The sequence below is a fragment of the Vicia villosa genome, linkage group LG1, assembly GCF_029867415.1.
Source record: "Vicia villosa cultivar HV-30 ecotype Madison, WI linkage group LG1, Vvil1.0, whole genome shotgun sequence".
Classification (NCBI taxonomy): Eukaryota; Viridiplantae; Streptophyta; class Magnoliopsida; order Fabales; family Fabaceae; genus Vicia; species Vicia villosa.
The window spans coordinates 7,124,264-7,138,257 of NC_081180.1; the positions used below are offsets into that span (position 1 = coordinate 7,124,264).

The following is a 13,994-nucleotide window of genomic DNA, read 5'->3' on the forward strand; positions in this document are numbered from 1 at the left end:
GATGCTACTGACTTTGAACTAAAAATTTCCTTCACAGCGCGCGACGCGCGCTCCTGCTCGCGACTCGCCCTTGAGCAGAACTTGAAATATTGCCTTTGCAATTTGCTCAACAATACAAGCCTCAAAATTACACCTAATAAAAGAAAACATGCACACAAAAAATCACTAAAAACAACGATTAAAAGAGAACGAAAGCTTAATAACAAAACTACTATTATTTTCTTCAAAATAAACGGGGTTTTCAAGAATTTGCGATAAAAATAGTCGAAAGGTACCAAATATAAAAGCAAATATTAACACAATTTGGCACCTAACAATAATTCACGGAAGAATATTTCCAAATCTTTTGTTGCTTGCTGCTATGTCTGCTTCAACACCGTACCCTATAAAACTCGAGACCGATCAGCACTGACCCGTTTAGGGTCGGGTAGTCTGTTTTAACAATTTTTGGTATGGCAAAGGAGAAAGTGTTAATCATTTATTCTTTCATCGTTATGTCTTTGGTCACATTTGGTTTTGTTCATAAGTGGTTAAATATATGATGGGTTAGTCCATTAGTGTGATTTTGGTTTTTAGTTCGTAAATTCGTAAGTGGTTTGATGCTCTTGTATTCTTTGTAATCGCAATCATGAGTATGTTATTCAATTTGATGGTGCTAATATCTTTCTTATCATCTCATAATATTTAAGTGTGAGGCTTTTAAGGAAGGACCCTTCAGTCCTATTTATTTTTCCTTGTGGAAGAAGCTTTGGAAAGCTCCGGTTCACTCCCGTGTCAAAAACTTTCTCTGGAGATTCAGTAAAAACATCTTGCCCACAAAGTTAAATCTTGAGAAAAAAAGGTATGAAGCTTGAAAACTCTTGTCCTTTCTGTCATAATCAACTAGAGTCAGTCCTACATCTTTTCTTGGGATGTTCCTTTGTCAAAGAAGTCTGGTTTTCATCCCCCTTGGGTCTTTGTATTCCTCTAAATCCAGATCTGTGTAAATGTTAGAGAAGGGTCTTGATTGTAAGGATGCCTTTTCTTCTCAGTTGGTCTACACAACCTTTTGGAAAATATGGAAGGTGAGAAACAATCTAATTTTCTCAAATGCGCGGGTGAGGCCCTAGGATGCTGCCCAACAGACGTGGGACCATGTCATGGAGTTCAACTTTGTCAACCCCCATTTGTCTGCGACGAAAAAGATTCAAAGTGGAGACGAGACTGTTGAGTTCCCGTTTGACTGTTATAATGTGCAGGTGGATGCAAGATGTTTTGAGGAAGGTGTGATGGCAATTAGGGTTGTCATTAGGAATAACAATCACAATGTGATCATGTCTTCTTGTAGCAGGAAATAGATTGAGGTGGAATCATGTACTACAGAAGCCATGGCAATTGAACGGGGTCTTCGTTTGGCTTACCATCTCAACCTCAAGAAGATTGTGCTGCAATCGGATGCTAAGGTTTTGGTGGATTGTATCAACCACCTTATGGTGTAAGTGGACTTTGATCCCTTAACTGTGGATTGTAATGGTTTAATGAAAAAGTTTGATAATGTTTCCGTTATTTTTATTAGGAGAATTGTCAATGTTAATACTCATAACTTAGTTGGTCTTGGAAGGAGAGTTGTAAGTAGAACTTGGTTGGAATTCATTTCAAATATGTCTTATTATTCGGTACCGTCTTATCCGAGGCCACACTCGACAAACCAGGAACAATATCTGAAGAAACTCCCCCCAGACATGGCACAGATGCTGGCTATAATTGATGAACTACGCCATCAAAATGACACGCTGCAGGAAAGCGTTCACCATCTGTAACTCCAGATTCAGGCAAATAAATTATGTCAAATATATGTTGTAATGAAAAGTACACCATCTATGGCAAATAAATAATGGCTCTGTTTAGCAAATTTTATTTTGTGCTTATAGCTTATATCGCATAAGCTCATATGATAATAAAAGACCTGTTTGGTAACAGTCTTTTCATCACGAGCTTATAGCTTATTTTACTAACTTATAGCTTATTTTCCAAACGCTATTTTAGATAGCGTTTTAGCGTTTTAACTTTTAGCTTATCATTTTTTCTTCCATTTTTACCCTTATAAATTTTAATTATTTTAAATATACATTTAATTATTAATTAAGAAATATCTTTTTATGTCATTTTATATTTATCAGCTAGTTAAACTGCTAATGTTACCAAACATTTTAATTAGCATATCAGCTATCAGTCATCATCGTCAGCTATAAGCTATAAACTATCAGCCATCAGCCATAAGCTGAAAGCTATCAGCTAACTTATCATTCAACCTCTAATTTTACCAAATAGAGCCAATAAAAAATTTGAATAAAAAATATATATAATAAAAAGTATTTAAAGTATAACCGAAAATAAATTAATGTAATAATTCAGAGTATAAGATAATTAATTTCATATATTATGGAGTAAAAGAATATATTTTCTTTATTAAAGTCAATAAAATTGAAGACTATATGTTAAGATTTGTTTATATTTTATTCTAATAATAAGTATTTTGTATTTATATTTTATTCTAAAGAGAATTAGTTACCATATATTTCTATTATCATCAAGAGAAATGGTATTTTGATATCAATTTTGGGGTTTGATTTCTTTTTTAATTATTACTTTTTCATTATTTCAAATTAATAGTTATAAATGATGAATATACACACTATTTCTATTTCAAAGAACACAATCCTTATCTCAACTGTTTTTTGCTTTTTCAATTTAAATATGTGTATGTTTCCCTTCAACTTTTTCTATAGTGAAATTCAAATACATATCGAACCATCAACCAGATCATATTCTCTTTCTCCAGTCACATAGCTCCCTGATAATATAATGATTTTTCCGCGTGCACCTGTACATTAGTTTATCTAAAAATGTCGTATTCAGTACCAATACCTGTACTTGGTACATATCTAAATTGTATCAATACCTTTTTTCTCCCATCCAAACTTCCAAACATAGTCTTACTTGGCAATGTTCAAATCGGTGCAACGCAGCTGCTGAATATTTATGATCGTGTTGCAGTAGTCAAATTCAACGGAAACCGCGACAGGTACCAAGTTATAGTGTTGCTCAGTTTCACAACTTCTTCTATTATCTTTGTGTCGTGATGATATATTAAACCCTTTGTGTTCTATTATATTAACCCGTTTATTTTTCATCTATTTTGTTTTTTCTCTCTTAAAATTTCATTATTTTTCCGTGTCTTGTTTGTAAGGTCCTGGAGTGTTATAAACAAAAGTTGTTTAGAATATTATACAATTTTCTATAACAATAGAATAGATGACAATAAGAGAAACAATCTATTCTTGGTTATTATATTTAAGGGTAGACAACGGGTTGGACAAATTCCCTTAAAAAAACCTATTTCATTTGAGTATAAGTTTGACTTATAATTTGTCATATAATCTTATTTGTAGGCATAATTAGACATTTTTAAAGATTTGATTAGTTTACCTAAAAATCTATTTTATTTGAGTATATGTAAACAAGCAATTGAGTTAATGTTTATATAGACTAAAATTAAAAGTTCAATGATACTAAAAATTTATTTGCATTAATTTATCTGAACTTAAATAGTAGTATAAATTTTATAAGACTATTTGGTTAGTAAAATTTATATAAACAATATATAACATTGTTCATTTGGTGTTTTCAATCTATTTTAATAAAATTTTTAAGATAACTAAATTTTATTTTATATTTTAATTTAAAGTACAATATAAGAATATAATTGTAAAGTATTCATATTACTAAATAGTCCTTTTTATGACATGAGGCATAGTCTTTTTTACTTAATATAGTCTTATAAAAAAGCTTAGGAATAAAATATTTTTTCTTTACTAAGAATATTTAGCAGTACTCCGAAAGCACTAGTTAACATGGCCCTTGCACTTATACCATTATCAACCACTTCCTCCTCAACTTGCCCATCCTTATGACTTTTTGGTGGTAACAATTGTTTCAGTATGAGAAATTTGTTGATCTTTTTATGCATCAACTCATTGTATAATTCATGACTTACAAGACTATGCAAGGATGAGAAATTTGTTGATCTTTTTATGCATCAACTCATGACTTTTTGGTGGTAACAATTGTTTCAGTAGATTCACCTTAAAAATTACATATTATATAGAGCCTCTTTCTCAAAGTTGCTACTCTTTTATAGTTTATGTGTCACCTTATCAATAATATTATCATTCATGAAATATAAGGTTTTGGAAGGTTAGAAAAGAAGTTTATCTTTTTGTTTATAACAGTGTCACAAAAACTAAACAAATGAACAACTTAAGGAGGTAGTGAGTGATAATGGTATAAGTGCAAGAGAATCCAAAAATGAAAAGTATGTGAGAAGATGATATTAAAAGTGTAATTGAATCTAAAAATGAGGAGAAACCTTTGGAGACAATGGCTAATATCGATATATGTGTAAAAAAATTAATAAATGTCTTGAATTTTTTACACTTACATAGTTATCGGCCACTGTCACCACAAATTTATCCTCAATTTTAGATTTATTTACACTTTTACTAACCGTAATCTCCACAAAGTTTTCAATTATAGAGTATGTTGCACTGATACCATTATCAACCATTTCTTCCTGAGGTTGCTCATTTTTGGAGTTTCTTTGACACTCTTATCCACAGTTGTATAATTCAAGACTTACAAGGCTATGCATGGTTGAGGAATTTGTTGATCTTTTTATTTGTCAACCCTTGACTCTCTCGAAGTAACAAGACCTTAAAATATTTTATATAGCCACTATTTCTCCAAGATGCACATATGTTGAAGTTTATTTGTGACACCTTATCCATTATGTTATCATTTCCCGTTGTTCATTGTAATCGGGCTTGAGAACCACTAATTCTCCTATATATATTATCCCTTGCTTATGAAAAAGAAAAGATAATGGTATAAGTGCAATTGAATAAAAAATGAAAAGTATGTGGAAATGATGGTTATTAAGATTTTAATTGAATTTAAAAATGAGAAGAAACTTCTGGAGACAGTGGAAAATATCGGTGTATGTGTAAAAAAAATTCCAAAATAAGAATAACTTTTTGAATTTTTACATACATCGTTATAAGTTATTGTTGCCACAAATTTATGTACTCCTATTGTATGTCTCATTCTATTTTTAGAGGAATCAAATTTGATTTTAAAAGTGTAGAATTTATTTTGAAGTTATTAAAAAGTAAAATTGAATGTATCATTCTAGTTATTATTTTTTGAAGAATCAATGTAGAATTTATCTTGACATGTTTGGTTGTTTGTCGGATTTTTTTTAAAATTTAAATTAAGATTTTTTAGCTCTTCTATAGTAATTTATAAAATTAAATTTATTGTTCTACTCATTCTTACCGTAATTCATATCATACATAAATTAATTATTTTTAGCTGACTTTTAGATAAAACTAATCTAGGCAAGTTTGATTTGTCTATGCATAAATCAAGCCGACACTAAGACATTGTTAAGTTCTTAACATTGAAATGATGTTTTTATATAGAATGGTAAATAAATAATTATTATCAATGTTTTTTTTTTTAATTTTCAAAATACAATAACAAATATTATATATAAAAAAACTTATGCAACATACATCTCCAATACAATTTTTGAATCCCCTATCTTTGAGAATTTCACTTTATGAAGAAAAAAAAGATAACCCTCAAAGCTCTGACAATTCAAATCTCCCAATTAGAGAAATTTCACTTTATGAAAAAAAAAAAAAGATAAACCACTAAAGTTCTCACTTCTCACAATTCAAATCTCTCAATTCTACTTTAGAAGCTTCTTGCGATACAGAGGATGTTGATGGAGAACTAACAATGTTTTGACAAATTTCTCACCACATCTGATCTTCCTTTTATTCATTCATTTATCTTTGCTACTTCCTCCGTTGCTTCTTCTGGTGCAACGTATTTATTACTTTCGGAAAAGCCTATACTGACATCATTTTCAGCCGATATATCTATCATTTGTTCCTCATTTTTAGATTTATTTACACTCTTACTATCAATCAGTGTATCCACTATTTCAGTAGATTTCGCATTCACATTTTTTTCACATTTTTTGTTGCTCTTGCAAATCTTATTCTGCCATGCTTCCTTGGTCTTATGCTTCTTACCATTAAGATGAGCATTCAAACCACTCTCACTTGTGGCTTTAATCTCACACACTGCGCAACTCCACTCTAGCTTCGGTTTTTTCTTCAAATCAGTTGCAGAAGGCGTAATCTCAGAAACATCCTGGGTCTTTGCTTTTCGCTTTGCATAAAAGAGTTCCGGGTCTGGCTTAGCCTGTATTAAAATACTCAAATGAAACATATGAATTATTCTCATAAAAACAATATCAAAACTTGTCAAAAGAAAGTATCATAACAATACTCTAGTTATACATGCACATAAAAATGTTATTTCAATATTAATTTAGAACAATAAAATTTAACAACTTTTTAAATGACTAGTAACAATACAATCAACTAATACAGTAAACAACAATAAGTAAAGAGTTACTAATAAATTATGAATAGTAACCAATCATAAAAATTCAATTAGAAAGTAAATCTTAGTTTGCTCTCCAAACCATCACTATCTCTGTTATTTAGTTTTTGAACTATAGAGATATACCAAATAATCCTTAAATTATTATTAATCCATCAAATTAGTCTCTCAATCGCCTTAAAATGAGAGAGAATAATAGTTTATGAACTAATTTGATGAATTAAAATAATTTAGAGAGTATTTATTACATTTCTTTAGTTCAAAGACTCAATAAGAGACTGAGATAATTTAGCAGAGAAAGGGTTTCACAAAACATAACAAGAGAAGAGGAAAAAAGTTATGAAAACTAACCAACACTATAACTTTGTCATTGTTACTGATCTCTGAAGAAGGGTTGATTTCCTTAGGAGGCAGAATTAACTGTTGTTGCGATGCACCGATATGGCCAACAGCAAGAGGGTTCATTGCAGTTGAATTTGACCACTGAGACACTAGTTCCTGAATATTCAGGGGCCTCGGTATTGAAATCCCCAATTCTTTCTCCATTGCAAGCTCCCACCTCACTTCTTCCTCCAACTCCATCCTCCTCAAAATTTCTCTGCGGATTACCTCCTTCTCAAGTTCTCGCCGCAGTGCCTCCTCGCCAGTTAACGGTGGTTGGAAACTAGAAAAACCTTGGCTCACTGAAAAACAACAACAACTGTAATTATTACTAGATATAAAAAAGAAAAAATAGGTTTATTTTCTTTGGTTTAAAAGCGCGTTGTTGATACAAAAGGGGGATTTTGACAGACTTACTTTGAAGTGATCGATCAGGGAGATATGTGATTGCGGAAAGAGAATCCAATGCCGTTGCTGGTTTATCGACAGCACGATATTTGAACTCCATTGAAGAAAAACTTGAAACTTGAAAATGATAATTATTATGAGAATAAGAGCTATTGTTATTATTATGATGAGAATGAGAGTTAAGCAGAAAGACAGAGTGATATTTAAAGGGAAAAAACAGAGGCGGGAAGAATATGGTTTTGAGGAGAATGGGACTCACGTGCAGAGTTTGAGCGCGTTTGTTAGAAGCATAAGGTGAAGAATTTAAAATATTACTAATTTGACCAATTAATTTTTAATTTTGTATAACTATTTATTGTAAATATCTTTTTCTTTAAATCTTTTTCTACCAAAAATGAACATTCAATTCTTTTTCAATAATAAAACATTTTCTATAGAAAGTTGATACTATTTTTTTGTATTATTATTTTTCTATATAAATAGATTTACTAATAAGAATAATTGGTCAAGAATATTATATTTGAAATAAAATTAAAATTAAAATAATTCATATTTTCAAAAATAGAATATAATAAATTTGGACAAATTCTTTTTTTTTAATATAAAAAGATTAACTTTATTTGAATATTACTTTGAGCAGTACTTGAGCGCGGTTGGAACAGAAGGTAAATAGTTTTAAACATTACTATTTGACCAATTCATTTTTAATTTTATATAAATTTACTATAAACAATTTTTTTTTAAATTTTTCTACCAAAAATGAAAATTCAATTCTTCCTCAATAATAAAAAATTTTCTATAAAAATTTTATGCAATTTTTTTGTATAATTATTTTCTATATAAATAAATTTATATAACAAATTTTTTTTAACTTTTTCTACCAAAAATGAAAATTCAATTCTTCCTCAATAATAAAACTTTTCTATTAAAATTTTAGGCAATTTTTTTTGTATAATTATTTTTTCAATATGAATAAATTTATTGATAGCTGCATTTGGTCAATAATATTATATTTGAAATGAAATCAAACTAAAATAATACATGTTTTCTAAAATAGAATAGAAAATAATTTGGACAAATTCTCTTCAATCTTATTCAATATTATTAAAAATATTTTTTATTTTATTCCCTATCATATAAAATTCAATTATTTTTCAACTGGTTTCCATAAAAAGTTGATTTAATTTTATTTGTATAATTATTGTTTATATAAATAAATTTAATAATAAGAGTATTTGGTCAATAATATTGTTTTTGAAATAAAATAAAAGTAAAACTAATTCATTTTTTCTAAAATAGAATATAAATAAACTTGAACAAATTCTCTACAATTTTAATCACTATTATTCAAAATATATTTTTTATTGTATTTTGTATCATATGAATATAACAAATTTAGACTCTAATGTATTAAAAAGATTAATTTTATAAATTGTTTATTTTATAAATTCCTTAAGTAAAATTTATTTTAAAGTTAATTATTATTTAAAATTACGTGATAGTATATGATTGAACAATAGAAACATATTTGATTAAAAAATAGGTTCGTTAATAAAATTTTATAGTTGTGATTTATGAGGGTTGAGATCCTCTCATAAGAAATAGAAAATTTCATTACTATTATTTTCATTGTAGACAAGTTAAATTATGCAAAATACATGTCTCACATTTTAAGAATATATGTATTTATACACCAATACTTTAGTAATTGAGCATTTCATTTCTTATGAGGTATGGAGAGAATCTCAACTCGATTTATGATATTAGTGACAAAGTATGGTGTAGAGGGGGGTGGTGTCAAATGGGGTAATAGGAAAGTATCGGCCTGTTGGAACAATTTGAATATTGTGTGTGAAGGTATTGGCAATTGAACTGAAAATAAAATTACAAGGAAAGAATGTAATAGATAAAATACTATTTTGTTTGATTCGTGTTTTGAGGGATGTCCTCTTTGTTGAAGGTTTAGAATATTTTTTATCTTTTTGTGAATAACTATGCGTAGAGGTCGAGATGATGGTTGATGGATTGAGTTGGAGGTAGAGAAGAAGGTTGTTAGCTTGGGATGCAGAGCAGATGGTAGAATATTGTTCTTTGTTGATTGATATTTCTTTGCAGACTAATGCGTGCAATGTTTGGTGTTGCAAACCTAGTTAAGTTAATGGATTTCTGACATAGGGTTTACCATACTTTGACGCATGTTGAGTCGATTGACCACTTAGAATTGAGAGACATAATTTGGAATAAAATTGCTCCTTTTAAAGTTTCTCGTTTTGTTTAGCGAATTATTTCCAACAGAATTGCTTCAAAATATAATTTGACTCGTAGAAGTATTGTTCCTTCTGATTCTTTGTTATATTTTAGAAGTTGTGACCCGACCCTATACAACTCGAGATCGGTCAGCATTGGCCTGTTTAGGATCGCGTAGTTTGTTTTGACAATTTTAGTTGTGGCAAAGGAGAAAGTGTTAATCATTTATTCTTTCAATGTCATGTCTTTGGTCACATTTGGTTTTCTTCTTAAGTAGTTAAATATATGGTGGGTTAGTCCATTAGTGTGATTTTGGTTTTTAGTTCGTAAGTGGTTTGATGCTCTTGTATTCTTCCTAATCGCAATCATGAGTATGTTATACAATTTTGTGGTGCTAATATCTTTCGTACCATCTCCTAAAAGTTAAGCGCGAGGCTGTTAAGGAGGGGCCCTCCAGTCCTATTTATTTTTCCTTGTGGAAGAAGCTTTGGAAGGCTCCGGTTCACGTCTGCATCAGAAACTTACTCTGGAGATTTAGTAAAAACATCTTGCCCACAAAGTTAAATCTTGAGAAAAAAGGTATGAAGCATGAAAACTCTTGTCCTTTCTATCATGATCATCCTGAGTCAGTCCAACATCTTTTCTTGGGATGTTCCTTTGCCAAAGTTGTCTGCTTTTCATCCCCATTGGGTCTTCATATTCCTCTAAATCCATATATGTGTAAATGGTTGGAGAAGGGTTTTGATTGTAAGGATGCTTTTGGTTCTCAGTTGATCAACACAACTCTTTGGAATATCTGGAAAGTGAGAAACGATCTAGTTTTCTCAAATGCGCAGGTGAGGCCCCAGGATGCTGCCCAGCAGGCGTGGGGCCATGTCATGGAGTTTAACTTTGCCAACCCAACCCCATTTGTGCGCCACGAAAAAAATTCAAAGTGAAGGCAAGATTGTTGAGTGTTGTTTGACTGTTACAATGTGCAGGTAGAACCATGTAATGCGGAAGTTATGGCAATTGAATGGGGTCTTCATTTGGCTTGCCATCTCAACCTCAAGAAGATTGTGTTGTAGTTGGGTGCTAAGGTTGTGGTGGATTGTGTCAACCACCTTGCAGTGCGAGCGGACCTTGATCCCTTAATTGTAGATTGTAATGGTTTAATGAAAGAGTTTGATAATGTTTCTGTTATTTTTATTAGGAGAACTGTCAATGTTAATGCTCATAATTTAGTTGGTCTGGGAAAGAAGATTGTAAGTAGAACTTGGTTGGGATTCATCTCGAATGTATCTTATTCTTTGATACTGTCTTCAGTTGTTTCAGTTTAATGAAAGGCGTTTTTATATATATATATATATATATATATATATATATATATATATATATATATATATATATATATATATATATATATATATATATATATATATATATATATATATATATATATATATATATATATATATAATATGGTTGACAAATAAATAAATGAACACTTATTTTAAAATCAATAAATAAAATAAATTCTTAAGTACCTATGATAAGTAATTGGGTATTAGTATCTTTTTAGTGCAAATTGATTTAAGATTTAAATTTACTTTAAAATAAAATAATTATAAAAAATAACATGTCATTGAATAATAATATTTGATTGGACGAAGGTACCCAACTAAATTCAAGAATACCGGATTGTTTACCTTAAAAAATCATCCATCACAATTTTTTTCTTCATTTGTTAACTAGAAAACAGTGGCGGATGATTAATCTTTAAAAGCTTAATATACTTTTTAACCTTTATGTTAATTTCGAACTTTATTATAATCTTTTAATTAAAAAAAGTATCATAGGTTCTTCATTCCTTTAAAAGTTATTGCATTATTTTCGATAAAAAAAATCTAAGCATCAGTTGTTAAATTCTTCACTAATAGGGTCCATTTTAAACATTTAAAGAACCAATATAATACATTTTGAAGTTAAGGAAACAAAATGAGTCCCAAAAGTAACATACAGTAAAAGAAAGTTATTAAAAGAAAAGAAAATGAACTTCTGGAGCATAAAATTGAGACATTTATGTTACTAAAAGAAATTTTATGTTTATTTCTAATGAGAAAGTATATGATCCACTTTATGCTCATGCTCCTTTGCTTCAAATGATATATATTAGTCATTCAGGTTGTTTCTTTGTTATGGTTGAGTATATTTGATCAGCTCAGGAGCTTTTGTTGATACAGACTCTACAGAGCATGTGGATGGGGATTGACTGTTTTGTTCAAATATTTTCATTTTCTTCATGTGTTTTTTCCCTTTAATATGACCTTCCATCACAACTTTTGAAAAAGTGCTAATATCACAAATCTCACACCATAAAATTTCATCCTTCTTTCTTTTTGTTAGTGCACTTTTCTTTTCCACTTCCTCAGTTGCAGCATCTTCCTTTTGCACTTCCTCAGTTGCAGCATCTTTATTACTTGCTAAACAGCCTACAAATTCGCTTTTCTCATTTTGAGGTTCTGTTACATCATTACAAACCTCCACAAGCTCCTTCTCATTTGTGGACTTTGTTGCACTTACACTATAATCGGTCATCTTTGCCAGCAATTGCTCCTCTTGTTTAGGTTCTTGGATACCCTTATCAATAATTGTTGCATCCATTACTTCTAAGGGCATGCAAGGTTGAGGATGTTGCTCATGTTGATCTTTTTGTACATCACCCTCTAATTTCGTGTAAATCAGACTTGTTTCAATAGCCTTCAAATTCACAATTTTTTCACTTGTTACGTTGCTTTGGCAGATCTTCTTATTTTGTCTGGCTTCCTTGATCTTGTGCTTCTTACCATTCAGATGAGCTTTCAAGCCACTCTCACTTGTGGTTTTAATTTCACACAATGCACAACTCCACTCCTCTTTCCGTTTTTTCTTCAAACCAATTGTAGAAGGCTCAGTCTCCGAATCAACCAGTGTCGTTGTTTTTCGCTTTGCATAAAAGAGTTCCGGATCTGGTCTATCCTGCATCAATATACTCAAATAAAACATCAGATGAATTATGTTTATAAATATATTTTTCCAACAACAGTAACGCTTATGTCCCATGTGACTAAGGAAGATCCCTAAAATAACTTTCTGAAGTTTATGCTATCAAATATTAACAACAAATTGTCTTACATAAAATCTGAATAGAATAAATCTCTGTCTCCTTTCTCATTGTGTAATACACGTGAATATTCTAAAATGTTGAATGACACAAGAAAATGAGAAAAGCTATAAAAACTGACCAACACTATAACTTTGTCCTTGTTGCTGATCTCTGGAGAAGGATTGATTGCCGTAGGAGGCAGAATCAATTGCGGTTGCGACGCACCGATTTGGCCAACAGCAGCAACAGGGTTCATCGACGTTGAATTTGACCATTGCGACAGTAGTCCATGAATATTCAGCGGCCTCTGTGTTGAAATCCCCAATTGTCTCTCAATTGCTAGTTCCCTCCTCACTTCTTCCTCCAATTCCATCCTCCGCAAAATTTCTCTGCGGATTACCTCCTTCTCAAGTTCTCGCCACAGTGCCTCCTCGCCTGTTAGTGGTGGTCGGAAACCAGAAAAACCATGGTTCACTGGAAAACAACAACAAAGATATATATTAGATATAAAAAATTAGGTTCATTTTCTTTGGTTTATAAGCGTGCTGTAGAAGCGATTTCGATTGACTTACTTTGAACTGATCCATTGGGGAGATATTTGGCTGGAGAAAGAAAAGGCAGTGTTGTTGCTGGTTTGACATTGTCGATGGCACGATATTTGAACTCCATTGATGAAAAACTTGAAAGTTGAAACTTGAAAAAGTGATAATTATTATGAGAATAAGAGCTATTATTATTGTGATGATGAGAATGAGAGCTACACATAAAAACAGAATGATATTTAAAGGGGAAAACAGAAGCGGGAAGAATATAGTTTGGAGGAGAATAGACCTCACGTGTAGTACTTGAGCGCGTTGGTTGAAAACTTGGCAAGGTAATGAGTTTAAAATATTACTACTTTGTTCGATTCATTTTTTATTCTGTATAATTAATTAATTAGTGTAAAAAAAAAAATTCTACCAAAAATGAAAATTCAATTCTTTTTTATTGATAAATATTTTTCTATTAAAAGTTTATACAACTTTTTTTATAATTATTTTTCTATATAAATAAATTTATTGATAGGGGCATTGAATAATATTATCTTTGAAATAAAAATAAAAATTATTTATATTTTATGAATAGATATAAATAAATTTACAAATTCTCTTCAATATTATTAAAAATATTTTTTATTTTATTCCCTATCATATAAAATTAAATTCTTTTATTCTATAAAAGGTTGATGCAATTTTTTTGGATAATTATTTTTGGTCAATAATATTATTTTTGAAATAAAATAAAAAATAAAACTAATTCATATTTCCTAAAATAGAAT

General features: G+C 30.2%; 1 protein-coding gene across 1 annotated transcript; it reads right to left on the reverse strand.

The window, feature by feature from the left end:
* Positions 1–11,727: 11,727 nt before the first annotated feature.
* Positions 11,728–13,345, reverse strand: LOC131629643 (uncharacterized). The gene is made up of 3 exons (XM_058900723.1): positions 13,249–13,345; positions 12,816–13,150; positions 11,728–12,549 (listed from the first exon to the last, which is right to left on the reverse strand). The coding sequence occupies exons 1-3, from the start codon at positions 13,343–13,345 to the stop codon at positions 11,728–11,730; spliced, it is 1,254 nt and encodes a 417-aa protein (XP_058756706.1).
* Positions 13,346–13,994: the final 649 nt, after the last annotated feature.